The sequence below is a fragment of the Drosophila sulfurigaster genome, chromosome 2L (genome assembly GCF_023558435.1).
Source record: "Drosophila sulfurigaster albostrigata strain 15112-1811.04 chromosome 2L, ASM2355843v2, whole genome shotgun sequence".
In the NCBI taxonomy this organism is placed as follows: domain Eukaryota; kingdom Metazoa; phylum Arthropoda; class Insecta; order Diptera; family Drosophilidae; genus Drosophila; species Drosophila sulfurigaster.
Window position 1 is genome coordinate 29,639,758 of NC_084881.1, and position 27,674 is coordinate 29,667,431.

At 37.2% G+C, this 27,674-nt stretch overlaps 3 protein-coding genes and 1 long non-coding RNA gene across 4 annotated transcripts; 2 read left to right on the forward strand and 2 right to left on the reverse strand.

Moving 5' to 3' along the window:
- Positions 1-1,382: 1,382 nt before the first annotated feature.
- Positions 1,383-2,072, forward strand: LOC133848377 (GTP-binding nuclear protein Ran-like). The gene has a single exon (XM_062283922.1). The coding sequence runs from the start codon at positions 1,383-1,385 to the stop codon at positions 2,070-2,072; it is 690 nt and encodes a 229-aa protein (XP_062139906.1).
- A 5,670-nt stretch (positions 2,073-7,742) lies between these two features.
- Positions 7,743-7,971, forward strand: LOC133850522 (uncharacterized). The gene is made up of 2 exons (XR_009895644.1): positions 7,743-7,862; positions 7,926-7,971. It is a non-coding gene; the product is annotated as an uncharacterized LOC133850522 (long non-coding RNA).
- Positions 7,972-13,460: 5,489 nt separating this feature from the next.
- Positions 13,461-14,931, reverse strand: LOC133848409 (microfibril-associated glycoprotein 4-like). The gene is made up of 4 exons (XM_062283968.1): positions 14,759-14,931; positions 14,545-14,707; positions 13,902-14,491; positions 13,461-13,842 (listed from the first exon to the last, which is right to left on the reverse strand). Exons 1-4 carry the CDS (start codon positions 14,887-14,889, stop codon positions 13,725-13,727), a joined length of 1,002 nt encoding a protein of 333 aa, XP_062139952.1. The 5' UTR covers positions 14,890-14,931; the 3' UTR covers positions 13,461-13,724.
- A 351-nt stretch (positions 14,932-15,282) lies between these two features.
- Positions 15,283-16,386, reverse strand: LOC133848420 (trichohyalin). Its single transcript, XM_062283978.1, has one exon. It carries the CDS (start codon positions 16,317-16,319, stop codon positions 15,399-15,401), a length of 921 nt encoding a protein of 306 aa, XP_062139962.1. The 5' UTR covers positions 16,320-16,386; the 3' UTR covers positions 15,283-15,398.
- Positions 16,387-27,674: the final 11,288 nt, after the last annotated feature.

Here is a 27,674-nt window from a genome sequence, read left to right on the forward strand (position 1 = left end):
CAAGCATTAACTAAACTCAATGCTCCTACCAAGAGTCCTTCAGATGGTCCCAAGTGCCATTCAGTCACAACTCGAAGTTCAGGGAGTGGGCACCACTTGTGGTATACGTAATAAATATATTATTCTAAAAGTCCTCGCTCTCTGGCTGTTGTGCAAGTAATGTATTTAATTATCTCTTTTCGAAATCATCTTAGCGTGATGGCATGCGGCATGCAGAAGAATGTTTCTTCCAGCCAAAGCTCAAAAACTGAAGCTAGCAAAATGCAGCAAACTAAAAACACATGAAACAGAGTGTGTGGAAGAGCGTATACTCTATTTAATTTGGAGAGATAGTTGAAAGTATCTACCTGTATTAAAATGATAGGTATCTCTCTAAACAACATACAATAATACCAATAGTTTTTTTGATCCCTGAAAGTTTGGTTGCGATCAGATAAAAATGTAGAAGTTAGCCCTGGCTATGTTTCAGTATTTATGTGGTATATTATTTTGGTACATTTTGGGAATAATACCGTCCTGTTTTGCTTTTATATCAATATACCAGAAACATAGCCTTTGATATGTTTCAGTATTTTTCCGGTATATTAATCGGTATATTTTGGGATTAATAACGTACTGGTTCTCTTTTATATCATAGCATTTGGCACGTTTCAGTATTTTTTCGGTATAAATTGGGAATATTATCGTACTGTTTTGTCAGCCTCTGGTATATTTTAGTATTTTTGTGATATATTTTTAACTTAGTATCGCACTGTTTTGTTGAGTACTCTTGACTGTAGCTTTCTTACTTGTTAATATTTATATTTTTGATAAAGTATTTTCATGGGGTTCCACAAGCCGCAACTAAACCAAAACACCCTGTGAATGGGGTAAAAAGAAAACTTTATAAATTTCTCCAATTATATTTTTACGCTGTAAAAACTTTGTGCTTTTACTTTTATAGCGTGTAGTATAAAAACCCTCACAAACTTCTCGTATGCTGATCACACACACACATCAACTTTATATGTGTATGTGTGTGTGGATAATTCATTTGCGCAAACAACAACGATAAAAACATCTTCAAGTCGAAGGATGTGCGAAAAGTTTTTTTGTTCACTCATTCATAAGTTTTTAATTAAATTGCCGTCACATATTTTTCTGAGCTCAAACAAAAGTCGCTTTTGATGACGTCTCAACGTTCTCTCGTATTTTTGTGTATGGAGTTTTTTAATTGTCGGCGTGATTCACACTTACAACACAGAGAGAGATACACTCGCTTCCAAGGAACTATCTTGAGCTTCTACCATTCTCATTTCTGAATTTACTTAACGTATTCTCTCTTCGAAGCAGGCTTCGTTTTCCATTTTAATTTTAAAGTACTTTCGATTACAATCCGACACATGGAACTCAAGGCCAGTTTGTCCTCTCAAGATACGCACAAGTGTCTGCTGCTTGGCGACTCGGGCGTGGGTAAGACGACCTTCCTGCGACGTCATGCAACAGGACATTTCAAGGATACGCATAAGCTCACAAAGGGTGTCCAGGTGCATACGCTGCTGCTGCAGACCGACTATCAAGACTTGGCTCTCGAGCTCTGGGAAGTGGCTGGGGATGAGCGTCATGGCGGACTCAACGATGGCTATTTCTTCTTTGCCAAATGCGCCATCATCATGTTCGATCTGAGCGTGGAGAGCACAGCGTTGAGTGTGGCACGTTGGCTGCGCTCGTTCGAACGGATTTGTGGCAAGCAGCTGCCAGTGATAGTCTGTGGCAACAAGGCCGATTTGAAGCGAATGCCGCGGCAGTTGTGCTATCGACAACAGCCCAACTTTGATTACTGCGAGCTGTCTGCACGCGCTGCTTGGAACTTGGAGGCACCTCTAGAGCTGCTCAGCAGGCAACTTCTGCAACGCAGAAGTCTTAAGCTGATCTCGCAACCGATTCTTAAACCAAAAGTTGGTTGCACCTTCAATGAGGACGAAATGCAACAGCAAATGAAGTTGGTGCATGAAATAGCTCTGCCAGAATTAATCGAAGTTGCAGACGAGAGTGAAGAATATTACATGGAAGATACTATAATACTGAACTAGACGAGAAAAGTGAAGAAAATCACTTGGAAGATACTATAATACTGAACTAGAAGTAGAATGAAAATTTGAGCTGTAAATTTTAAGTGATTTTAGGCGATTAACGAGAAGAAGTTTTAAGGGGATGTTAAGGTTTTATGTGCATTGAAAACTTATTAAACTATGTTAGGTACAAAGAATTTATAGCAATGAAGTAGTAAATTTCAAGTAATTTTAGTCAGTATAAAGACTGAATTTCATCAGCAATATAAAACAAGTAAGGAAGAAAGGGTCGAGTATACTCCATACCCATTTTCAGTAAGAGAAAAACTGTGCGGTATTCATTTTAAAATATACCAAAATATTTCACATGTACCACAGAATACTAAAAATATACCAAAGGCTATATTTGGTATATTGATTTCCATTAAAAACATACAAAAGCAACTAAGACCCTTAGTATGTAGGCCATATTAAAATACATCAAATTAATATACCACTAAAATACTAAAAATATACCAGAGGTTATATTTAGTATATTCGATTTTCAGCCAAACCTCTAGTGTGTAGGCCACATTAAAATACATCAAATTATTATTCCACTAAAATATTAAAAATATACCAAATATCATATTTAGTATATTATGTATATTGTCAGCCAAACCTCTAGTATGTAGGTGTTTTTTTCCCGTCATGGAGGCACAAAGTTATAATACCCTTCTACCATTTGAGTAGCGGGTATTAATATATTTAATCTACTTCCCGCAAAGTTATAATTAATTTGCACAATGACAAGAGATAATTAATGCGATTTTTAATGATCTCTGTGTGGCATTTATGATTCACTCAATACAATAATTTATATCAACTAAAGTTATAGTATAGACCTTGTAGGGTGCATCCGGGTGAATCGAGCTGGCGTGAGTGTCAAAGCAATTGCTTATGTTGACAGCTCACAAATTGCTGAACGAGAAAGAGAGTGAGCAGAGTTGAAGTACTATAGTTCAAGTCTCGAGGTTTGTTTGGTAATCTTAATTGTTTTAGTTGTGCTTGTTTGCTGTTATTATTACGGTTGCTCTTGGTGTTGTTGTTAATGTTTTGATAAGCGTTCGTTTTGTTCAATTTGGATGGGAAAATTTGAATATGTGGACTTTACCGGAGCTGAAACTCAAACTCACACTCGCACATGGCAACTACGAAAATATTCGTAATTGCACGCGATGTTTACACGAAATGCTAAAAGTAAAAACAAATTTCATTCAATTGGAGCTCTCCACCCTTCACGGTAACTCTGGTGACGAGAAAGAGCTTCAGCTTTCAGAGAAGGGCGGCAGCGGAGTGTTTGGCAATTAAAACAGAAACATTTCAGCAATGAAAATAAACGTGTAACTGTTTTTGTCGTCATTTTCCAGCAAGAGTTCCTCTTCCTCCTCTTCGTCCTCCGTTCGTCTGCCGTCATTCAAATGAGGCGTTAATTGTATTTACACAGCAGTTATGACAACCATTTGACGAGTGCCCACTGCGAATGAAACTGAAACTGAAACTATAAAAAGAACTCATTGAATCATTCATTCATTCATTGAAACTTTTACGTTTACGATCCGCTTATCAATTGCAATACGTCATTCGTCATTTGCCATTCAAGAGCTGTCTGTTTTAATAGTTCTACGAAATTGCTTTGCAGTTCTTGTAATCATGGCAACACAAAGCCATGAACAAGTCCCTCTTGACTGATAGCAATCAATGTGCCTCTGAGTAGAGAAACAGTTTAGGGGACAGTTTATTTATTTCCAGATTAAATTTCAAATTTGTTTATGATTTCGCAAATCTTATCTTGCAGTTCTTTTGATAAGCTTTGACAAGTAGATTTACAATGTTGCATAATAATCAAGATAGCAGCTCAATCATATTTAAACACTTTCTATTTTTGTTTGACAGCTATGTTAGTCTGTTAATAAATATTGAATATTATTTGTCTTAGAGATATACTTGCTATAAGGTATATTTTAATAGTTAATGGTATATTTTGAATGTAGTACTATATCAATATAAACCCAATATAGTATATATATAAGAGTAATACCATCATCCTTCTATATCTCTCTCTATGGTATATTTAGTATGTAGTACTATGACAATATACCAAATATAACCTTTGGTATGTTTGTAGTATTTTTGCAGTATATTAATTTGGTATTTTTTAAGATTATGATGATGATGATGAGAATGATTTCAGTTCAACAGCAGTTTTCTTACTTGTTTTACTTTCTCAATTACCAACATCTGACATTGTCTTCGTCTTGATTAACTAAGTCTTTGTTGTTAAGGCAAATTATCAAATGTCGACTTTCTAATCGGTTGTTGAATTGAACACTTTTCTTATTCTTTTGGTTACAATCAAGTTAGCTTTTGGTAGTTGATTAAAATAGGGATTTTGTAGCAGGCATGTTCATGTTTAAAGGCAATCAAGCAGATGGTGCGCTGCAAGCGTTTCAATGAGGATTTCAAACCGCCTAATTGAGCTGCCGCTGCCAGACAAATGTATCTCGGATTGACAGCGGAAAACGCAACGCTTGACATGATACGAGTGTAGGCAGAGCAAAAGCTACTCCCGACTGACTGACTACTCTTGGAAAAAGGGGAGAGAGTGGGGCAGAGAGGAGAGTTGCAGAAGGCCGAATGATTCGATTCGATTCGTTGGTTTTGATGTTGCTGTTGCGTGGGCGGTGACGGCGGCGCAATTGTCAATGCCATCAATCAATGACGAGTGACATTTGAGTTACCATTGCAAGTTGAGAACTACATTTTCTGCAATTGATGTGGACTACTGCGAGAGAAGCTTAGAAGAGGGGGAGAGGATGGGAGATGGAGAAATTAGTAACATAACCGGATTTCGCATTTTCAAAATGCAAAGTATTTTCATTGGAAAAGTGAAAAGCCTCGGCTGGCGACTTCCGTTTTTGTTGGACCAACAATAAAAGCCATTCGACAAAAGGCGGAAAGCCGAATGAAAAGCAAAGCCAAACAAAGAAAAACAAAGCGAACACACACACACACATACAGACAGAGACGAAGACAAAAACGTATGGCCAAAATGGATAAGCTTTTCCTTCACCCATGGGTAATCGAGTCGCTTTTCTCCACGCCCCATAGAAAATGGCATTACTTTCAGCCCGGTCGTGGCCTAGTCTGTTCTCGACTGTCCTGTTGCCTCCATTCAACGTCCTTCCGAGCGCTCTTTTTGTGTGGCTCGCACACAGATGAAAAAAGTTTACTAGACGAGAGGGGTGAAGGGGCAAGGGTAGTAGGGAGGGCAAGCGAGGCGCATCCGTCGGGTGACTTAAATAAAATTTGTTGATTTTATTGAAAAGTGATGATGTGTCAAATTTTTTATCGCATTACCAGCGCGTAGCGACGTAGCTCTTATTTTTGCTTTTAACCTTGTCATTTGCATAAAATTCGCATTCAATAGACACATTAGCATTTTTAATGGTCCGCAGCCCCCCCCTTCTCCCTTTCCCCTGGCCACACTCTCCACGCCGAAAGTCATTTCAGCCAACGAGTCCGGCTCTCGGTCAAACAGCGCGTCACGCCTCTAAAATTATCAATGCCAAACACGTTTAGGGTTGAAGCTTGTCCATAGAAAAATAAAGCACACAGAATACGAGTATGGGAAAACCTTGGGAAACCTTTGAAAGCACGACGCATCCATTGAAGTGACAAGTGAGCAATATATCTGGACAACTCCTAAGGGAGGAGCATGGGCAAAGTCCCGATTGTGGAGACAAATTGAGCAGCTTAATGCATGTCAAATTGTCAATTGCTTTAGATATTTCCCATCGACTGTTTTAGTTTGTGCCCGCTCTTTCTTGCTTCTTCTCTGAATGAATTATGTGCCCAGCTAGCAGCAATGCCAATTGGGTTATTTATGCACCGCTGAACCACTGAACCGCTGCAAATTTCAAATTGATAGTCTTGCTAGTGCAAATTGAATTCAATTGCATTATGTATCGAGATTTTCAATCATGTACTCAATAAATTTCAAGTAAACAATTTATATTTTCAACTATTCCCGACTTGTTTCTGAATAAAAGATTGATTTGTAGGATTTTGATTGTTAATAGCGGCTTACTAAAGAAGTAGCTTTCATTTAGAAATAGGAATCCAATCTTTTACTCAAGGGATCTTGCTTGTAGATAGAGTTTTGCTATTAGGAAATAAGAATCCAATCTAAAGTCTTTGGAAACTATTTGAACTTGGCAATTTGCGGAGCGTATTCTGTAGCGTGATATTGCGGTCGTTGAGACCTGGCCTAGTTGCGGAGGTAGATGGAAAGAAATGGCTTTGCATTAGGACGCAACTGGGCCATAAATAACATGACGTTTCATTAGGCGGCGTAAAATGAAAAGCTATGATCACCTGGCAGCCACGACAAACAGACAATTGCGAGCCCTGAACGAAGGACCAGGTCCAGTTTCAGCTTCAGCTTCAGGAGTTGGTTTGAGGTTGGCAGCTGTCGGCGCAGGTGCTTTAATCACACGAACGCGACGCGGCGTTTGCCTGGCAAGCCGGCACGCATAAATTTTCATTTCTATTTCCATGGCTAAACGCACGAAACGCAGTCAGAGTCAGAGAGATGAGAACGAGAGAGAGAGAGAGAGGAATGCGTACAAGGACGACTAGGACGACGTTTTGCCATTTGCCTTTGTCGCTTTTTATTGCCTGCACTTCATTTGTTTGGGCCCCATTTGGGGCTGGGCCGAGTGCTCATAAACCGACAAATGGCAAAATGGCAACAACTGCGACTCCGACTCTGACTCGCGGTCCAGGCTCAGGTTGTGGTCCCTTTTTTGGGTTGATGAGCGAACGAACCGCAAAAAGTTAATTAGAATTAATGCGTTGGGCGTGTAACTGTCGTCCACCCTACCACCCGAAAAACGCAGGTCAAATCGCATTTAACTGCAGCACAAAACTGAACTCTGTAGACCGTTAATATTTCTGTATAACATTTCTAACTGCTGATGGCTTCTGGGGCCAAAGTCAGGCCTAGGCCATTTGCCGAAATGACGCGCAATAATCATTTCTATATGCGATATGCGACGCAAGGAACTAGGAACTCACGTACTCGGGACACTTTAGAACAAATACGAGTATCCAAATGTAACATCACACCAAAAAAACACGAAAACACCAAAGCAGCATCAAATAGCATCAGCAGCGGCATCAACATGCAGCACACTCTCTCACACACACTAACATGACGTGCCACAGTCACGAAATGACAGCAGCCGCCACAGCAAATAGACAAAGTAATCAAAAAATGCGGATCTCAGTCACCCAGTGGGAACTGAGTAGATGACAACGCGTGACTGAAATGTGTAGTGCTTCGCAGTGGAAAAGGAAGCAACTTAAAAGTAAATTTAATGAGAAATAAACTAAGCAAATAGTTATTGAAAATTATGTTCATTTATATATTAAAAATTGAAAAATGATTACTAAACTCCTACCTTACTAAAAGTCATGCCTGAAATGTGAGCTTCACCGCAGCAGAAAAGGAAGCAAGGTAAAAGTAATGTTAATTAAAATTTTACTAAAACACAAATAAATGTGTTTAAGAGTAATATACAAAATTGATATTAATTTCAACATTAAAAACAAAAAGATGAATACTAAACTTATATGTTACCCCGAATAAAAGTCATGTCAAAGTACCTGCCAACCCAATAGAAAAATCTCCTGTTCAGCTGAAATACTGGCAAAGTTTTGAGATGTGATGGAAGGTGACAATCATTTTAAAAAGGCAAATCCAGCTGGGTAATCAAATACACACACACGCGTTGAATGGAACAAAAAGCAAATACAAACACAACAAGAAAGTTTTGCTTGCAGAACAACGTTGAACATGGAGGACAAAAAAAACAAAGCAGCAACAACAGGAAAAACTCATCAGGCAAAATGGAGGTCGCCACGGGTGCAGTAAACGTGGCTAATGAATGCTTTTGGCTCAGCGCTGATGGCAGCTCTGTGTTTAATTTAATAACACACGCACACACACTAAGAGAGAGAGAGTGAGTGAGAGAGTGTGTGTGAAGGGAAGGCAGAGGAAAAGAGAGTTACAGTCGACATATGCTCATCGTCTGTGTGCGTTTATAAGTATATTGAACAAATAAATTTCGAAATGTTGACAACATTTTGCTGTTTGTTCATAAATGAGGCCATCGTCACCTGTGGGAGCAGCAGCAACGGCAGCGGTAACGGAAAATTGAACCACTGAACCGCCCAACCACATTGCGAGCTGGACGTCCGTCCACGTCAAACAGCGTTGGGCAATAAAAAAAACGTGTAAGAAAGTTGCAGTCGAGTTTGCTCGACTGTTAGATACGCGGTATGCCTTTTGAATAAAAGTATAACATTGCGATATTATTCCTAAAACTAGACCGCATTAATATACCGCAAAAATAATAAAACATACCAAAAACAATGTTTTTTTGGTATATTGCTAAAAGACAAAACAGTTCGGTATTATTCCCAAAACTATGCCACATTAATATACAGCAAAATAAAAAAATACCACAGGTTATATTTGGAATATGCGCTATTTTTGCTTAAAATATACTAAAATATATACTTCACAAATACTAAAAATACTAATATAGATTTAAAATATACCATAAGTGCAAAATATACCAGATTGTCTCTTATAGTCTCTCAGATCTAGATGTTCATACAGACGGACGAACAGACAGACAAACCGACAGACTGACATAGCTATATCCTTGGCTGTTGACACTGATCAAGAGTATATATACATTCTCCTCCGGCCTTTTACATACATTTTCACAATTTTATGATACCCTTCTATCCCAAAAGGTAGCAGGTATAAAAAGAGAAGCAGAAACTTGAAGCCACATTCAGAGCAGCACCCATGGGGAGACGAGACGCATAAAAAAAGAGCAAACTTTTATAATAGCCATACATAGTAGTCATAGAAGGTAGATGGTAAATGGTTTGAGGTACGCAATGCTCTATGCGAGGGAGTGTAACTGTCATGTTAAATCCACAAAAAAAGTTTCGTGCAATTTGCTCAAAGTTTATGAAATAACACGCGCCATAAAAGCAAAAGGTCTGCCACTGCGAAATGATCAATAAAAAGTGGAGTTCATCTTCTGGGTTTATCTACGGAGCAGAGCACAAAATGTTATGAGACGAGGGACAACACATAACAAATTTTACAAAAGCTGAAAGCGATTAAAAATGCGCAGCGTAATAAAATGTTAAACAAACTATTATTAAATAATATGTTTAATCATTGATGGGGCCATAAATAACCAATTACTTTGACAGCAAATAATGCACTAAATCAAATCATCAATAAACATTTTGATTATCTCTCTTTTGCGTATGTGAAATAGTTATGAGAGAGTATTGTCGACTGTTCTTTATCGTTCGTCTGTTCGTCTGTTTATGCCCACTCGAGTGTAAGCGACTTTATGGAGCATATAAAAATCGTGAGCTTCCAATCAATTTCAAAGTCATTTATTACAAATTTTTAGGTGCACTTCTAATGTTAATAAAAATTAAGGCGCTCGCCATAAAAAAAAACAAAAACAGCAACAACAACAACAAAAGAAATGAACGCACAAGAAAAAGTTCTTATCGGCGACTGCCAAGCACAGTTAACAGACGCGCTTCGTTGGCTAAAGTCCCACCCACAACAGAAGTACAGAAAAAGCCAATCATTGTAGTCCCTAGTTTCAGCTGGAAAGGAGCTCCTTCCGACTCTGACTTTGACTTTGACTGTTGAGGGGAAGGGGGGATGGGAAGGTAATGTTGCTTCATATTTCAACGTCACTCGCATCGTCATCATTTTTCCTGTGGCGGCAGCGATGACATCAACAGTTCTGCATAAATTTGCACCCGATAAAAATTTCAAATGTTTTCATCAAATCATTTTTCGGTGCGCAACAGCCGACAGTCGACAGTCGTCTAGACTGAGAGACCTTCCTGCACTAGAGATGAACTTGTGGCGTGACACGACTCGACGAAGAACAATACAGATTGCTCACGAGGTGAATTAAGATGTTTTCCGTTGGTTTCTAAATTTTATTTGAACCAACCTTGACCATCTCTAGGCGAGAATTCAGACACGACCTGACGCGAGTATTTATCCATCACTAGAGATGGACACGTAGCGTGACACGACACGACACGACAAAGAACAATTCACACTGCTCACGAAGGACAACTAAAGTGTTTTCCATTGGTTTCTAAATTTCATTTGACCATCTCTAGGCGAGACTCAAGACACGACTCGACTCGAGTCGAGTATTCATCCATCATTAATGGAGCGCCTGGCACTGAAGGAGTTGGCATACCCTTTACCCTTGCCTTCTCGCCTTGGGGCAATTGTAGATGGGCGTGGCTTGGGTGCGTTGACGAGATGACATTACTTTTTAATGACTTTGACTTTATGCAGCAAATGCGACTACTTCGACTACCTTCGACGCCTCAGCTTCTGGTTCTGCTTCTGCTTCAGTCTCAGTTTCATTTTCGTGTTCGTTTTTGTTTTTGACTTTAGCTTTTGTCTTTTTAATACCGATTGAAAGTACGTTAAAAAGGGAAATAAGCTAAGGGAGTGCAACATGCTATAAAATAAGTGCATATTCCTATTTATGTTGTGCATTTGGCATTGCTTGTTAAGGAGGACAGTTAATATTGTCATATGGCGATATTTCGATGTAAATTTAAGACATTTAGAAGTTGTCTAAGTTAGATAGAAGCCTAGTTTAAACTATACAAAAATTTCAAACATCTACTTGAAGTAGATTAATTAGTTTTTTCTATATTTAGACTATATAATGTATTTTATGGCATATAAATATGATTTTTTAAAGTAAGTTTTAATACTCGCATCAGTTTTTTCCAGCATATTTTGTGCAAGTTTTCTCTCAACGAATGTTGTGTTGAGGGAGCTGAAGCGGTCTATGGCTGATGCCTGATGGCGGATGGCTGCCAATATTCATGTAATATTTTCCACTGTGAAATATTTTCCGCTCATAAAGGAAAATTGACTGCGAAAATTGTTTTACTGCAGCTACTGAAGTTGCCTTCTCAGTTGCCGCCGCATTCTGTTTCTGACCGTGTTGTTGTTGCTGTTGTTGTTATTTTATCTGTGGGGTGTTGTAATTTGTTTGCCCCTTTTTTTTGCGTGTGCATTTTTACGCTTTTATGCGTTATTTTGCATGCATCAGCGCGTTATTAAATTCCGCACTGTGCCAAGCCGCAAACAAAAAGCGTAGCGAAATGAAACTCCTCTGCAGATTGCCGAGGCGAGTCGTCAACGCATCCACCCTCTACCCTCCACCCTCTACCCATCCACCACTATCATCATCATGCCATCCCATCCGACATCGCATCCTGCGAGCGTCTCATTTAACCGCAAGCTTCATCCACACACACACGCACACACATAAAAGCCAACACACACATTGCTCGCAGCACTTCTTCTTCTTCTTCACCCCTTGCACATATAATCCCACCCATCAAATTTGGCATATTGTTCCCCATAGAGTTTTAGCGTCCCCCGCTGTGTTGTCGCCTCTTGTTTTATGGTTTCATATCTCGAAATGTTAGCGACAAAATTGTTACTTTCTTAGCAACAGCGAGTGGCAGCAACATTGTTTTCATTTCATAAGGCCAATTACATAATTATGCATTTTATATATTTTGGCTATATTATTGCTTCCGAAATTTCATTCATGTCTATCAAATAATAGTGCTAAGTTAATACTGCAGCTACGTAACATAGCCTTAACTAACATAACAATGTTAAGGCAATAACAGTTTGGCGTCTACTGCTAACATGAGCCAAGCAAACTGTTATACTGTTAACCGTTAGCACAGAGTCGCTGCTAACCGTTAACGGGGTAACTCGAAAATGTTAACTTAACAGAGCGTTGTGAAATTTTCAAAAATAAAGTAAACTTATAAAAGAAAACTTGCAAAGATACATGGAAATTGATGTTCTTTGCTAGATACAATTAAAATTTATAACTATACACATATATGTAATAGGTATATAAATTAAATATATAGAGTATTTAATCCCTAAGGAAGTATGCCGAAAATCTTAAGTTAACAGAGAGTTGTGAAAATTTTACTTTAAAAATATTTAAAATTCAATTTGATAAGATTAATTGGGATTGAATATGTGTAATATATAAAATAATATATATTTTATAATATATTATATATATTATAATTGTAGTATACATTTAAAATTAATAAAGAAATTAATAACGTAGTATATAAAATATAAAGTGACAGGTCAAATAATTGATATGCTGGGATTGATGAGTGGAAATCCCATAATTATGTACACAGTTTGCTAAAAAAAATATAGAAATGTAATTTGCGTCGTCTATTAATTTGCGTGCAATGTTTTAATTAGAACTTTGTTTGAGCTTAAGCGCAGCGATTAAATTGAGAGTGACCTTTCAACTCGCTTGGCAAATTTGCAATAAATACAATTTTCGCTCGACCTCGATACTCGAGCACTATAAACACATGCAATGCAATTCATCATTCACACACACAAACACGCACATATGTGTGTAGAGGGAAAGGTGTGGAGGAGTGTGTGGAAAGGGAAAAGCGAGTTGTGGGTGCCATCGACAAACGCGTCCCATTAATAGAATTCAATGCACAAAAAGTCTGCTGCTGCTGCTGCTGTTGCTGCTTGGCGTTTTGAAGCCAAAAAGCGAATGTCAACACTATCAATCATTGCTTTGACAGTTTGAGTGCTTGTTTTAGTATTTGTGCTTTTGATTATGTGACGTACTCGCACACACACACACTCGCACACTCGTACACACACATCCGCAGGCGAGGGCGCATCAATTGATACACTTACAACAAATTGTTTGCGCTGAAACACGTGGGCGGCATTGCCAAAGGCGTCTGTTGTCTGAAGAGCGAGAGCGAAAAAAGAGAGAAAGGGAGATGGAAGGAAACATTTTGATTGATGGAACCTCGACCTGAGCTATTTTAAATGAACAAATTGAATGTGCACACACATGAGGTGTGCGTATACTTGTCTGCTTGTGTGTGCATGGATGATGATGAGCATCGAAATTTAACATCATCTTCAACACATACATTGAAGGAAGCTCAGATTATGTTTTATTTTCTTTAAATTGACCAACACTATTTAAATTTAATGACCACTTTTTTTTAAAATATGTGTAATGGAAAAATATAGTATAAAATATGTGGTTAGTGTCAGTATATTCTGTAGTATTAAAAAAAAGAAAGCTAAGAAAGTTGAGATACCTGCTTCCCATTTGCAATAAAAACGATGTACGAAATACCTTTGGATATATTGATACAAAAGTTGTGACTCCAGCTTCATGCAAAACTTTTTTGAATTTGGCGAGCAAACTTTATTATAATATGTATAATGTGTCTATATAGTATAAAATATGTGTTTAGTTATCAGTATTCATTAACTTCCGCATTTCAGAGAATTACTTTTTAGGCCTTAGAAGCTCAGATTATGTTTTTATTTTCTTTAAACTGAATACATTGAAAATATGCATTATGGATATATTTAGTATAAAATATATATTTAGTTGTCAGTATATTTTGTAGTACTTTAAACAAAATGTGTTTACCGAGTTACTCTTTGGGTCTTATCATCATCAGAGCACGCTTTAACGAATAGACATGACCACGGAAATGAATCCAATTCACGCCCATGCCGCCTCTCGTATTATTATATGTACCCGTCAATTGACTGCAAAAAATCGCATTATTTAGAGACCAAATTGCAAATAGAATTGAGCTTTAGATTACCTATGATGACATCCTACGTGCCACCAAGCTCCTGTAAATAATTGGGCACAATTCCTTGAGTCGTCATCATTATCCCGATCGAAAGTACTAAATTTATGATTGTGATGTTGTCTAAGAGAATCTCCAGCAGTTCCAGTTGCTTCTCCCAGGGTATGCAAGTTATATGCATCCAACTCGCTACCAATTGCAAACTCTGAATATAACTCATAGCGGACATCTCCCTTAAAGTCCTCGACGATTACCATTAGCTCCTGCCTCTGATCTGTAGTCATGGCATGGATATTATCTAGACCCAGAAAGAACTCTCCGCTCACATCTCCGAAACCCTTCTTGTATTCTATCCAATTGCGTGTGAAATTCACAGTTCCATCCATTCGCCGTAAAATGATCGTCCAATTCCCGCCTCTAGTCTCCACATCGCAGGCTACTTTAAAGGGAAGTTTGCCATAGGTTGGGATCTTTAACTCAAAGATTCCGCTGTGTTTAAAGGCAGCAGTTGCCTCAGCACAGTTGCGTGGATATAATCTTCCACCATCAAGCACCTTTCTCTCTTTTTCGTGCTCATCTATCACTATTTTGTAATCTCCAATCTGAAAGAAGTTTCTTTTATCAAACAAAATAACTATTATCATTACTTCAATACCTTAAATTTTGCCTTTAGTTCAATAAATCCATTAATTTTATTGATCTCTGTTTTTTGATCAGTAGTTGCTTCAGCACAGCGTGCGTATAATGTTCCATCATCGGATTGATGAAGTTTTTTAGTGAGTTCATCAATCCTATTCCACAAACTTGCATTCTCCAATCTAAGACAAGATATTTTTATCATACAATTTTCATACATTGTAATACAGTACCTTAATATCTCAAACTTTTCGTTCAGTTCTATAATTTCCTTAGTCTCATTGAACTGCGTATTTTGAACACTTTTTGCTATCGAACTGAATAAATTCAAAACGAAAATTATGGTAATTATTTTAAGCACCATTTTTTCAAATGCTTCAACTCCGAGTGCAAAATTCGACTGAACTGTAACGCTGCGTTAGATAGGCAAAACTAATATAAAGTATGTTTTGCCTATCTGTAATATTAATATTACACAAGATTTTTTTTCTTTAAATTTACTTATCGCTCAAATTACTTTAACCGCAGAACTACATATCAACAAATAACTTTACTATCAGCATTATTTTGACTATATTATGCATATAGTATACATTTTTATACAGATTAAACATAATTTGAACGGAAACAACCATTAAACGAATCAAGAAACAAAAGATCTAAAGTGAATTGTAGCTTGGTCGACCCTAGCTTTCTTACTTTTTTAAACTGCAGAACTACATTTCAACAAATAACTTCACTATCAGCATTTTTTCGACTATATTATGCATATAGTATACATTTTTATACAGATTAAACATAATTTGAACGGAAACAACAATTTAACCAAACAAGAAACAAAAGATATAAAGTGAACTGTAGCTTGGTCCAAGCTTAGTGATTTCGAAATGGATTTGGACGAGCTCGAAACGTAGCCAATTGTCGCTGCTTGAGATATTCCTCGTGCTCAGCTCGCTTTCGCTGTGCCTCGAGTTCTCGACGACGATTCTCTTGAGCTAGCTGAGACTGAGCATTGAACTGTTTGCGCTGCTCAGCGCGCAGCTCTGTGGAGAGGCGAAAGGGTTTCATAAGCGACTGTGCGATAGTCGGACGATTGTGAGGCTTCAGTGGAGCTGGCCTTGACTTGGGCACGGGTTTGGTTCTGGGACGTAACTGTTGTTCTAGTCTTTGATCCAATTCGCGCTGCTGAATGAATTGCTCGACTTTTTGATCGCGCTTCAGCAGCATTTGCCTCGACTTTTTGAGCACATTTGGACTCACGGGATGAGTGATGCGATGCACGACGAGCTTGTTTGCATGCTGCTCGTGCACCTGCCGAAAATTGGGCATCGGACGACTGTGAAACTGACGTTGAGATCGCTCCTGTTCCAAACACTGATGCAGTAATTGCTGCTTCTTCCGTTCGTAAATCTCCTTGAAGCCATAGGCCTGAGGTGCTGGACGCTGCTGGACTGTGCTTGCCACTGGCTTCGGCTGCTGGTTGAGCCAACTGGAGTTAAAAGTCTTGAGCAGATTCTGTAAAGCTGCCGCCTTCAGTTGCGCACTCTCATAGACGATGCTTGAGCGACGCTGCACTTGCTCCAACCCCGATAATCTTTTTGAACTCTCGTCGTCTTCGTTGACGAATCTCTCGATGCCACTCAAAAAAGATTCTTCGTTGAGTTGCTGCCGCTGTTTGTTGGCTTTATCGCTGCAACTCAACTTGGAGAAGAGATTTTCGGTGGCTGCTAAATCGAACAAGTTGCAATTCTCTTCAAATTTCAGCTGCGACATTTTAAATGTGTATTCACTCATTGCTCGACTAAAATCTTATAACGACTGCCAGACACAAATACCTGCTAATTAACAGCCTGCTTGATGCCTTGGAAATATCTCATTTGAATTATAGAGCTAAATCCAGACTCAGACTGAGTCGACAAACATATTATGTAAAATGTCAGTCAGAAACTGACAGCAGACAGACTTTTCCTCATGCCTTTTCCTGAGCTGAGTGTCCGGAACGTTACGTCTATGTGGTGTCAATTTGATTGCAAAGGTAATTCAAATAATCTCATCATACACAAGCCCCCTCTCGCTCTCTCTGTCGTTCTCTGTCGCACACCCATTTGATATACACACATCACATCCAAGGAGAATTCTTGTATTTCCGGCTCTTGACTGCCTCCGAGTGAGTGAAGTTGAAATGAACGGCAAAAATAAATGAATATTGCAGTTACTTTAATGTTCAGCTGCTGATTTAGTTGCTTTCGGTACAGCAAAATGTATTTTAAGCTGTTGCAAATGCCGAATTATTACGGGTGAAAATCTATTTAATGTATTAATTCACATTCGAAAGAAATTTATTAGGCACAAAAATGTATTTTTAGGTTTTACAATAATTACTTCCCAAGTTTTTATAGCAGCTACCCATATGTACTAATATACCAAATATATCCTTTGGTATATTTTTAGTATTTTTGTGGTATACTAATTTGTTACACTTTTTATGGGCAAAATTGCCTACTTACTATGAATGTACTAATATACCAAATATATCCTATGGTATATTTTTAGTATATTTGTGGTATACTAATTTGGTACACTTTTTATGGGCAACATCGCCTACTTACAATGAGTTTAATTTGCTTTGGCTGACAATCTGGTATATCTTACACGTAAAATATACCCTTCTGCATGTTTTCAGTATTAATTCAATCTGTTTTGAAATTATTGCCGCATTGCTTTTAATCAAAATAGTTACCAGGAATTTTATAGTCGAGCACATGCCACTCTAGCTTACTTTTTTATTCTTTTTATTCACTTAAATTTGAATACAACTAAAATAATGTTCAATAATATTTTCATAAAAAAAATTAAAGTTATTTACTTATATTACCTAAAATTATTTTGAATAATTGAGTTAAGGAATGGATTACGCTAATGAATTAATAAAAGAGCCAACAGCAGTTGCTAATTGAAAGCCTTCAGCTTCGCTTTAATCTCGACAGCATAATGTGAAAATTAGGTAATCTCAGAAATTTGGTGATTAATCAACAGCAAAAGGAGGCGTGGAAGGAAATGATGAAGAAAAGCAGAGAGCAGGTGACTTGGGCTTCAAATTCTCTGGGATAATCAAGGCACACACACACACACATGCAACTCCACTTGATTAGCACCATGCAAATGTGTGTGAGTGTGTGCTTTACATGTGTGTGTGTGTCTTAACTGAATACTTGAATCTCTGGCTGAGCGCTTGTTGATAACTTTTTAAAAGCACTCCCTCTGGGTATAGATACGTTACGTTTCTTTCCCCTCTCGACACACACTCGACAGATTAACAACATTGCTTACAAAATAAAACTTTGGGTTGTAGTCGGACTTATCTCTGATAGCCATTAGTAAGGCAGAAAAGTTAACAATGAGCCAGCAAAGGCCAAAGACAGCAGCAGAAGCAGAACCAGACTCAGAAGCAGAAGCAGAGAAGTAAAAACTTAACTTGGCCACTGATAAACGTGCTTCACAAACAGTGATAAAGATGGGGGATGGGATGAGCCAAAAGTTATTCCCGAAACTTGCCGCAAAAACTCTTTTTCTCTACTCTTATTTCATTCTTTTCTTTTTTTTTTGGTTTATCTGCGATAATTGCTTCTTAGCCAAAGAAATTCTATTCCATTCTCCCATCTCCAATCTCCCTTCATATACGTCCTTTTGATTAGTTTCCGAATGTGGTGCGGGCATGATGGTGGCAAGAGTTCCGAGAGTGGGTTGTATTATTAGCCTAGAGTTTGCAATTAGTGGCTCATTTAAAAGAGATTTGCCGAGTATGAGTTTTGCTGATTAGATTGTGAGCGGCAGCTGGGAATCAAAAGGGATTTCCACCGCACTCTCGGCATTGAAAGCTTTCAAAATGATTGAAAAGCTCTCGCCAAAGAAGCCGCTACTCCTTGTGACCTCTTAACGCTCCAACTAAATTACACACATGGCAATGACAGTGAAAGGGAAGAAAGAGGGGGAAGGGCGAAGGGATGTGCCAAAAACATAAAACGCAACGAGTTTTGCTTCCTCGCATTCTTCTCGTATCATTTAACCCGAGCGCCATTTTCATAAAACGAAATTATTAAAATTGTTTGTACGACGACGACCTGAACAACTGTCTGCCATATGCTGCCTATAGTATATAGATACATATATATATAGTATGTCATACACACACAGAATATATACATATGTATATGTATGTGTGAGGAAATTCCACAAATTTCGAAATGTTACTCAAAGAGAATACACGTTTTAATCGCTGACTTTATTATTGAGCTCTTAAATACAAAAACTTTATACAACTTGAACAGACAAAAGCAGCTTAATTGCGAGTCGCCAATACCCTGTAAAGAGCGAAGGATGAAGCTAAGATAGAGGCATATTGATGCCTAATATAATAGAAGTTATTAAAGGTATAATTATCTACCAATCAGGCGAGTTTTTCACTTAATAGTTTAATACTATCTTGATAGACCAAATATAGCCTTTGGAATATGTTAGTATGTTTAGTACACTGACTAGGTATATTTTAAATGTCATATTACATGGATATACCAAATACATCATACGGTAGGTTTCAGTATTTTTTCAGTATTTAGTGATTTGGTATATTTTAAATATAACAGAATATTGATATACCAACTATAGTATTCGGTACATTTTAGTATTTTTCAGTTTATTGTATAGGTATAGCGGGTATCTTACAGTCGAGCACTCTCGATTCGAAGTGTATTCTTTAGGGTATTTCGATAGTCATGCATATTCTGCCTTAGCCTGCTTTCCGAGTTATGGCTTTAACAAATATTCAGCCACAAAATAGCAAATATTTAATTGAAAATTCTTATTGAAATGCAATTTATAGTTGACATTGCATAAAGTGCTCCACTGATGTGCGTCTGTGTGTGCGTAAATATGTGTTGTAACTATTTTGTGGCAAATACTTTTGGCATACAATTGGAGAGTTGAAGCTGAATGGAGTTCGGTTAATGAGTCGGACAAAGGGACGCATTGCATTCAATGGCAATGAATGAAATTGTAAATATTTTAAATATGGCAATTGCAAAATTGAAACAATCGCTTTTCAATGAGAGACTAAGAGTGCATAATGTTCGCATAATCAATCAACTCGTTGCTCGTTGAATACACTCATATATTCAATGATTCAGTGAGTGGCATATTTTTCAAAATGTGTCCGAATAACAATTAATTGATGTGCGAATCCGATTTCGAGTGCCAATGCAACTGCGAATATCGAATGTGAATGGGAATATTGTCAATCATAATTATTGATTGTCCATTAGTAGCTCACTCGTAATTTATTCAGAGCGACAACAACAGTAACAACAACAACAACATCGAGTTTTGTCGTGTTGAAAGGCGATAAAAAATCGATTTAAGTGCCGGACAGTCTCATAAATTCTCTTTTATGCAGGACAAGATACAAGTGAATACTTTCAATGAATAAAATAAACGATTGAAACCCCATTTTGAATACGCTCTCAACTCACAAGGAAAAAAAGGCAAATTGAATAAAATATTGCAAAGTTTTTTCAGTGGAATTTGAATAATATTTCTTGCAAATTTATATATTACATTTTGTATAGAGTATAGACTAGTCGGATGTGGTGTAAAATTTACAGCTTTTGTCTCGTGTTGAGCTGCCATTAGGGGAAAAACTTGAGCATTTTGCTGTCATTTGCCATCGATATTTATGACATTGCTTTGCTTTTATTATTTAGCAATTAATAGTATATGGATTCAAGGTAAATGAAAATTTAATTTGTTAGCAATGTCAAATGCAAAGTCGAAACGCAGCAGCAATCTTCAGACACAAAAAGAACAAGGCAGAGAAAGAGAGACAAAAGTGAAAGCCAAATGCATTTTCTTATCAAATGTCAGAAGCAGAAACTCCACTTGTATTTGTTGTTGTTGTTGTTGTTGTTGTGGCACAGTCGCTGCCCATCGTGGCACCTCTCGGACCTTGCCTCATGCAACAGCGGACCAATAAACAAAAGCATTAAACCCATAAAAACTGGGAACATGGCACTCTCGAGAATTAACACTACATTATTCACAATGCAATTTCGAAAAAAATGTTTCAACCCGAAACGAACGACTCCGCATAGTATCTGAATGTGAATGCGAATGTGAATGTGAATGCGAATGCGAGAGACTACGATGGCGAATGCTGAATGGTGAATGGGAATGTGAATGGGAATACGTGTGCAATGGCTCACATGGGTGCCCACCTCCTGCCCGCCTCTCTCTCTCTCTCTCTCTATTGCCTGCGGGTTCCGTAGGGGATGTAAGTGGGTAGCGGGAAGTGGAAGCGGCAAGCGGGTCAGCTCTTGTGGTAGGCGAACTCTCTGCGGGATCTGCTCGGTGGGTGTGGCAGCTGCACCTTTTGCTTGTCGTTGCCTGCCAGCGCGTTTAACTATTTGTTTTTTATGCCCTGTAATTATAAAAGAAAACACAACTTGGTTGGTTAAGAGATAAGAGTTATAATAGATAACAAAATAAATAATAAAAGTTATGCAAAATAATAATAAAATAAATTATTATTAATTATTATTATAATAATAATGACCAAAGAAATAACAATTTCAGCAACACAAATACTTTATTCAAATATCCAAATGTTTTACCTTAAACCAATATAATTTCAAAGAAGAATTAACAATTGAAATCAAAAGTCAACAGCCATATGGTTTTAACAAGTCAAATTATAAATATTATATTAAAAGAAAAATAAAGAGAAAAGGAACAATAAACACGTTTATTCTTATATGATTATAAAATGATTAAGTCACACATATTTCTAATTCAGTTGTCCAGTAATTACAAAGAGAATTAAATAGTATTAAAACAACAGCAAATAATTCTTATATGTATACAATATCGACATTTCAAAAATACTTTATCAATGTGCTGGGTATCTTTGAAGTCAACCACTCCACTAGCTGCTGCTTTTTTATGCGCTTTACTTTTTTTTGGTTTGCTGCAAAAAATGTGAAAAATTAAAAATATTGTACGATATGCGTATGAAGCAGCAGCTATCGTATATGTATGTATATGTGCATATATATATATATATATATAATATTTCTGCTCTTTATTTCACTGTTGTTGTCGTTTTTGTCGGTGTTGCTTTTATGCATATTTCCCACAACACATTTGGAGTCGAGCAGCAGCGCTTAAATCATCCACAGAGGGGGAAAAGTGGAGTGAGGTTGGAGCATGGACAGGAGCAAGCCTGTTTGTAGTTAGTTTGGCGCTGAAGTTGGGCTTAAACCATCATCAGCAACAGCATCTGAGGTGCATGCCCCCCACACCACACACCTCCCAATCACAACCAACACCTAGGCAGTTCCCCTTCTGACGTCTCCCGCCCGTTGATTTATGTTCCGAGTTTGCGTTCATTTATCATTACACTTGAAAGCATTTCCGCTTTGTTCCTTTTATTATGTATGTACACACGGCTTATGGGAGCGGAGGGGGGAAAGGGATGAGGGGAACAAAACAAATGTGTAATACTTTTAATGCAACTTGTTTTTTTTTTTTATTATTTCATGATATTGTTTTTATTGCAGGTGCAAAATGCAAAATGGGCTGGCTGGCTGGCTGGCTGCTTATCATCATCATCATTGCGAAATGCTTTTAACATTTTGCATATTAAATGCAAATTGAAACAATTCACAAAACATGCAACAACAAAAAAAATAACCGAACGATGAATATTTGTTGATTCTACGCAAGCAACTGAAATGGGGTAAGTGATTCAGTTGACATTATCTTTTGTGTGCAAAGTGTATGAAAATGTTTCAGAGAACAAAAAAACAAGTCTACGCATTTGTCAATTATCGTTCAATGTCAAATATTTATAGCATACTTTTTAGGGTAGAAAAAGTTTTGCACTACGTTAATCTGTTGGCTGTTTTTATAGCATACTTTTTGGGGCAGCAACTTAAACGAAATCATCGAACTACGTTAATCTGTTGGCTGTCATATTCAATATCAAACGTGTCACAGCAAATTTGTAAATAACTTTTGTGTGAAATGAATTGAAAAAGGATTCATGCCTCATTACAAACATTCATTCAATCGAGTGCAGCTGCATAGAAAGCAATTTAAATATTTGCTTTCAATTAGCAGCTGCAGTTTGTAAATTTGAAATTTTGCTGCATTCGAAATGCAGTAAATTAATCAATGCCAAAGATATAATCGAGTCTCCTCCATGTAGATGGTGTATTTTTAGTTACAAGTACTTTTGGTTATTACCAAAAATATGGCCTTGGGCCACAGTCTCTTAGTTACATTTTAGGGAACAGGTGTAAAATGAATATTCGTTCGTCTGTGTGTGTGACAAATAATTCCACCTGATTTACGAGCAAGCAGCAGGCTTAAAAGGTGCACCCAGAACTCTAAATGCGATTACAGAAAAGATGAAAATTGAATTATGTGTTTGGCCAAGAGCAAATAAACGAGAATATTAGAGAGAGAGTTTGGGGGAAATGCTTGCTTGGTATTTTTGATTAGTTAATTAAAACTGTCGACTGGCATTTGGAAATGAACTCGCATTCGCACAACATGTGGCAATGACAATGTCCTTCTTCTTCTCTGCTTATTATTATTATTATTATTATTATAATCCGAACTTGACATACAACATTTAATTGCTTAATTGAACGCACAACATCTCGAAGCTGTAGCTGAATTCTTTGAGCTGTATTCGCTTCATCGCTTCTGCTTCGTTTTCGTTTCGATTTACATAATAAGAGTCTCTAATCTAAATTAAAATCAAAATCACCGAGCTGCTACCATTTGCATTAATTAAACCGAGTCTGGACTCGACAGCAGCTTCCACAAAGTACTTATTGATTGCGATCATTTCTTTTGGCTCACCGGCCAACGGCGACCATTGAAGTTGCTTATATCATTTGAAGAGCTGAATAAAATGTTTAAAGCATCATCTGCTGGCTTGGCAAATGTTTTTCAACTACCGTTTACCCTTTATGGGCTGAGTCAGCGAAATGTTCTGACGAATATTATGGAATAGTTGCTACAAGTGGGGTTTCAGATGCATTAGTTGACAATCTGGTATATTTTCACATCTATGGGGTATCAGTATCATCGATATACCAAATTTGGCATTCGGTATATTTTTTGGTATATTTTAGGATTAATAACCATGCATGGTATATTTATAATAAAGTATATCCGGTATACCAAATATGGCATTCGGTATATTTTGGTATTTTTGTGGTATATTTTTTATATTTATATTTTATTTTAATCACCTGTATGGTTTATTTCTAATCATCGATATACCAAATATGGCATTCGGTATATTTTGGTATTTTTGTGGTACATTTTTTATATTTTTATTTTATTTTAATCACCTGTATGGTTAATTTCTAATCATGGATATACCAAATATAGCATTTGGTATATATTGGTATTTTTGTGGTATATTTTGTATATTTATATTTTATTTTAATCACCAGTATGGTTAATTTCTAATATAGTACTGCATTGATATATCCAATATGACCTTCAATATATTTTTAGTAGTTTTGTGGTATATTTGGTATATTTTAGGAGTAATCACCTGTATGGTATACATATTTATAATTTATTCAGGGTTTATGGTTTTACCAAATATGGCCTTCGGAATATTTAGTTAATTCTGTGGTATATTATTTGGTATATTTAGCTATTATTCAAAATGAGTATCTCACACTCGACTGTAGTTTGCTTACTTTCTTTACTTTTTCTATTTCTGGTGTTGCAATTGCGGTGTAGACTTTAATCAAATTGAATTTCTATTTCAATTAAATATTTCTGCTGTTGCAATTGTTGATTTATGAAAAGAGCGAAATATTCAATACATTCTCTTAATGCTTTGCCAAGCGACCCGCTTTGATCGTTGTTATGATTAGAGGGTATATGAATGTATAAGCGAATTTTGCTCTCAACAAGTTCATTTTCCATGCGATGTAATGGCTCAGGTAATAAACATAAAAACTAATTTCCCCCCAAAAATGCCAAGAATGTTAATCAAAAGATTGTCCTGCTAGATTGCGCCACAGCAACAACAACAACAACTGCTGTGTGTGTGTGTGTGAGGGGTGTATAAGGTCTGTGGTTTCTATTTTGTGGTAATTTCCGTTTATGTTTTTGAATTTTTTACTCACGGCTGCGCAAACACAACTGACTGCCTGGCTGCCTGATGGCTGATGGCATTTGCTGTGCTCGTTGCCACAGTTTTCCACAGTTTTTCCGAGCATTTTCCCTGCATTTGCCAGCTGGATGGCAAACACAAGCACACACACACACACATACACAATCATTCAGTCAAAAATGTTGTCTCTGCGGCTTCTGTTCTGGCCCTTTGTATTGCCTCGTATTTGTTTTTGTCGGAATTACAAATTTTTGCTGAAAATTTACTTTAATTAACGCCAACAACTAGCCCATTTACATCTCCCCACTCTAACGAGATATTCGAATACTCGTTATCAAATGCTAAGTAAAAAAAATTAAACTCTTTGTTAATCTCTTTCGTGAACTTAGAGCATCATCAGAACACAATCAGTGAATAGTTGTTAACTAATCATTCTTATACCGGCTAAACTTTATACTTTTGTAAAGGTAAAAACGATTACTTACTTTGAATCTTAGTATGGTATACCTTAAATAACTTTCGGTATATTTTTTAGTATTTTTGTAGTATATTTTTTGCGGATATCTAACAGTTGAGCAGAGAGTAGCTTTCTTACTTATTTGAATGAAGACTGTATCAGTATACCAAATGTGGCCTAAAGTATATTTTTAGTACTTTTACGGTATATTAATTTGGTATTTTTTACTTTTATTCAAAATGGGTAGCTGGTTTTTCACAGTCGAGCACACTTGACTGCAGCTTTCTTACTTGTTAACAGATGATTTTTCAGTAATGTTGCAAATACTTTTCGAAATTTGATAATTGTTGAAAGAAAGATAATAGCGAAAGAGTTCCTTTTTATATTACTTGAACATGGAATTCAATGCGCTTTGAAATTAATAGACTATCGGCTTAAATAGTGCTTATTATATTAAGAAAATATAAATTTATAGCACACATAACAAATACATTTCATTTGCCTTTTAACGTATGCTCTTAAGTGCTTGAATGGATGAATGTGATTTTCATTTAAAGTAGTCCAAACTTTAAGCCGTTAACGAAAGTGTTGATATCTTATACTAAAACATACCGAAGGCTACATTTGGTATATTGATATACTATCACTTTCAAAATATATGATATTAATGATTAAATAGAGTTGTGATAATTGAGTAGCTTTTATTCAGGCTTTCAGCAGCTATAAATTGTCTTGGCAATTAGTTGCGAGCAGCACTAAAGTGTTTTTCTGACAACGCTGGCAAAAACTTGCTTTATTTTAGCCAGGCCAAACCCCAAAAAGAAAGGATGGGAAGGGAAGGGTGGGAAAACATAGACAGGCAGTGCAGACGTCTGCAAGTGCCTTGTATTTCATTTTGTTTCAGTTGCTGCGTTTAGTACATTATGGTGAATGTGCTCTCACCTCGCACCGTCAAGTTGCAGCTGTTGTGGTAGCTGCCAGGTAAAGTTAGTGTTACCTTGTTTGCCACCAAAGTAGAAGAAGAAGCAGAGCAGCGAGCAGCGGCTGCAGAAGTTTTCCCAAGTTGTCGGCAGTCGTTCGTGTTGCCTAAACAGATTAAACTCCTGAAACACATGTGTGTGCACCGCCTGCAATTTTACGCGCCGTCGCTGCGAAGCCTTCCGGCCCGCATCCGCATCCCGTATCCCGTTTCCTATTTCCCCTGTCCCCCCCCGTCTCCCTGCGGTTGTGCAACACCAGTGCCAGAGGCTTCACATAACCGCCACATTAATTCCTAGTGCCAGACACCTTTCTCGTTAGCGGTTTGCCCTAACTTATTTAATTTCAACGGCAAAGAGTCGCTTCTCTCCTCCTCCTCCTTGCTCCTCGATTTTATTCCTCTCTAACTGTAAGTTAAATAGCATTCGCGTGTTTATTCAAATCCAAAACTCTCCACATTTTGTTGCCTTATTTAATTATCGAATATGTTGGCGCAACAGTTTGCCCTCAGCTTCCAGTTCAGTTCAGTTCAGTTTAGTTTTTAGTTTTCGCTGCGACATTTGCTCAAACTTCTCACGTGCCACGTGACCCCAAACCTACTCCCCCACCTCCCCCTGCTTCACCCTCCTCGTGGTCATGCAGGTCTGCAGGACACTTTTCTATATTTTACAACATTTGCGTGGGGATAATTTATGCTCTGTTTTTCGGGGGATTTGCACGCAGCCTTTGTTAAGGCTAACGAATGCGCATACGTGCGATCACGTAATGCTCGATAAGCTACCAAATGTTGCCGAGAATTCCAAGTTCCAAGTTCCCAAGCAGATGCATGTTATCGGTATCGAGAGATCTTTCATCTCTCTCTCTCTCTCCTTCTCTCTTTTGCCCTTTGCGGTTAAATGCAAATTTATGCACGCCATAAAAGATAACCAAGTTGCACTAAAAGTAGCTCAAAATGTTCAACGAAAGTGATTCAGATTTAAAACTGCAATTGGTTAATGTTCTTTTTTAAATGGAGTAGAATCAAATCTAATAAAATTAGAGGGCAAAAAAGTTAGATAGCTGTTACCCTTAGGGCAGAAAGGTATTCAAACTTTGTGCTGAATGTGACAGACAGAAGCAACCTTTTCCGGCTTGTAAGTCAAAGACAAAATATAGATTTTTCGTATACTTTATTATTTTTGGTATATAAGTTTCATACATTCAGTATTTTCAGTGTATTTATATGGAATATTTTAATATGATTCAGTTTTAATATAAATTATCTTAAAGTTTGGTATATTTTAGTATTGTTTGGTATGCTAATTTTATAGTTTAGTATTTTATGGTGTATTTATATGGTATGTATAAGAATGAGTTTGATTTAATTAAAATTGGGAAGTGGTTATCTTAAAGTTTGGGATATTTTAGTATTGTTTGGTATGTTAATTTTATGGTTTAGTATTTTTATGATGTATTTATATGGTATAACAATGGGTTTGATTTAATTAAAATTGGGAAGTGGATATCTCATAGTTTG

Excerpts from the sequence above, each read along its gene's own strand:
- LOC133848377 (XM_062283922.1), top strand. The coding sequence starts at position 1,383 with ATGGAACTCAAGGCCAGTTTGTCCTCTCAAGATACGCACAAGTGTCTG.
- LOC133848409 (XM_062283968.1), bottom strand. The coding sequence starts at position 14,889 with ATGGTGCTTAAAATAATTACCATAATTTTCGTTTTGAATTTATTCAGT. Across the intron at positions 14,492-14,544 it reads AACTAAAGGCAAAATTTAAG|ATTGGAGATTACAAAATAGT; the intron begins GTATTGAAGTAA and ends AACTTCTTTCAG. Across the intron at positions 13,843-13,901 it reads CACGTAGGATGTCATCATAG|TCAATTGACGGGTACATATA; the intron begins GTAATCTAAAGC and ends GATTTTTTGCAG.
- LOC133848420 (XM_062283978.1), bottom strand. The coding sequence starts at position 16,319 with ATGAGTGAATACACATTTAAAATGTCGCAGCTGAAATTTGAAGAGAAT.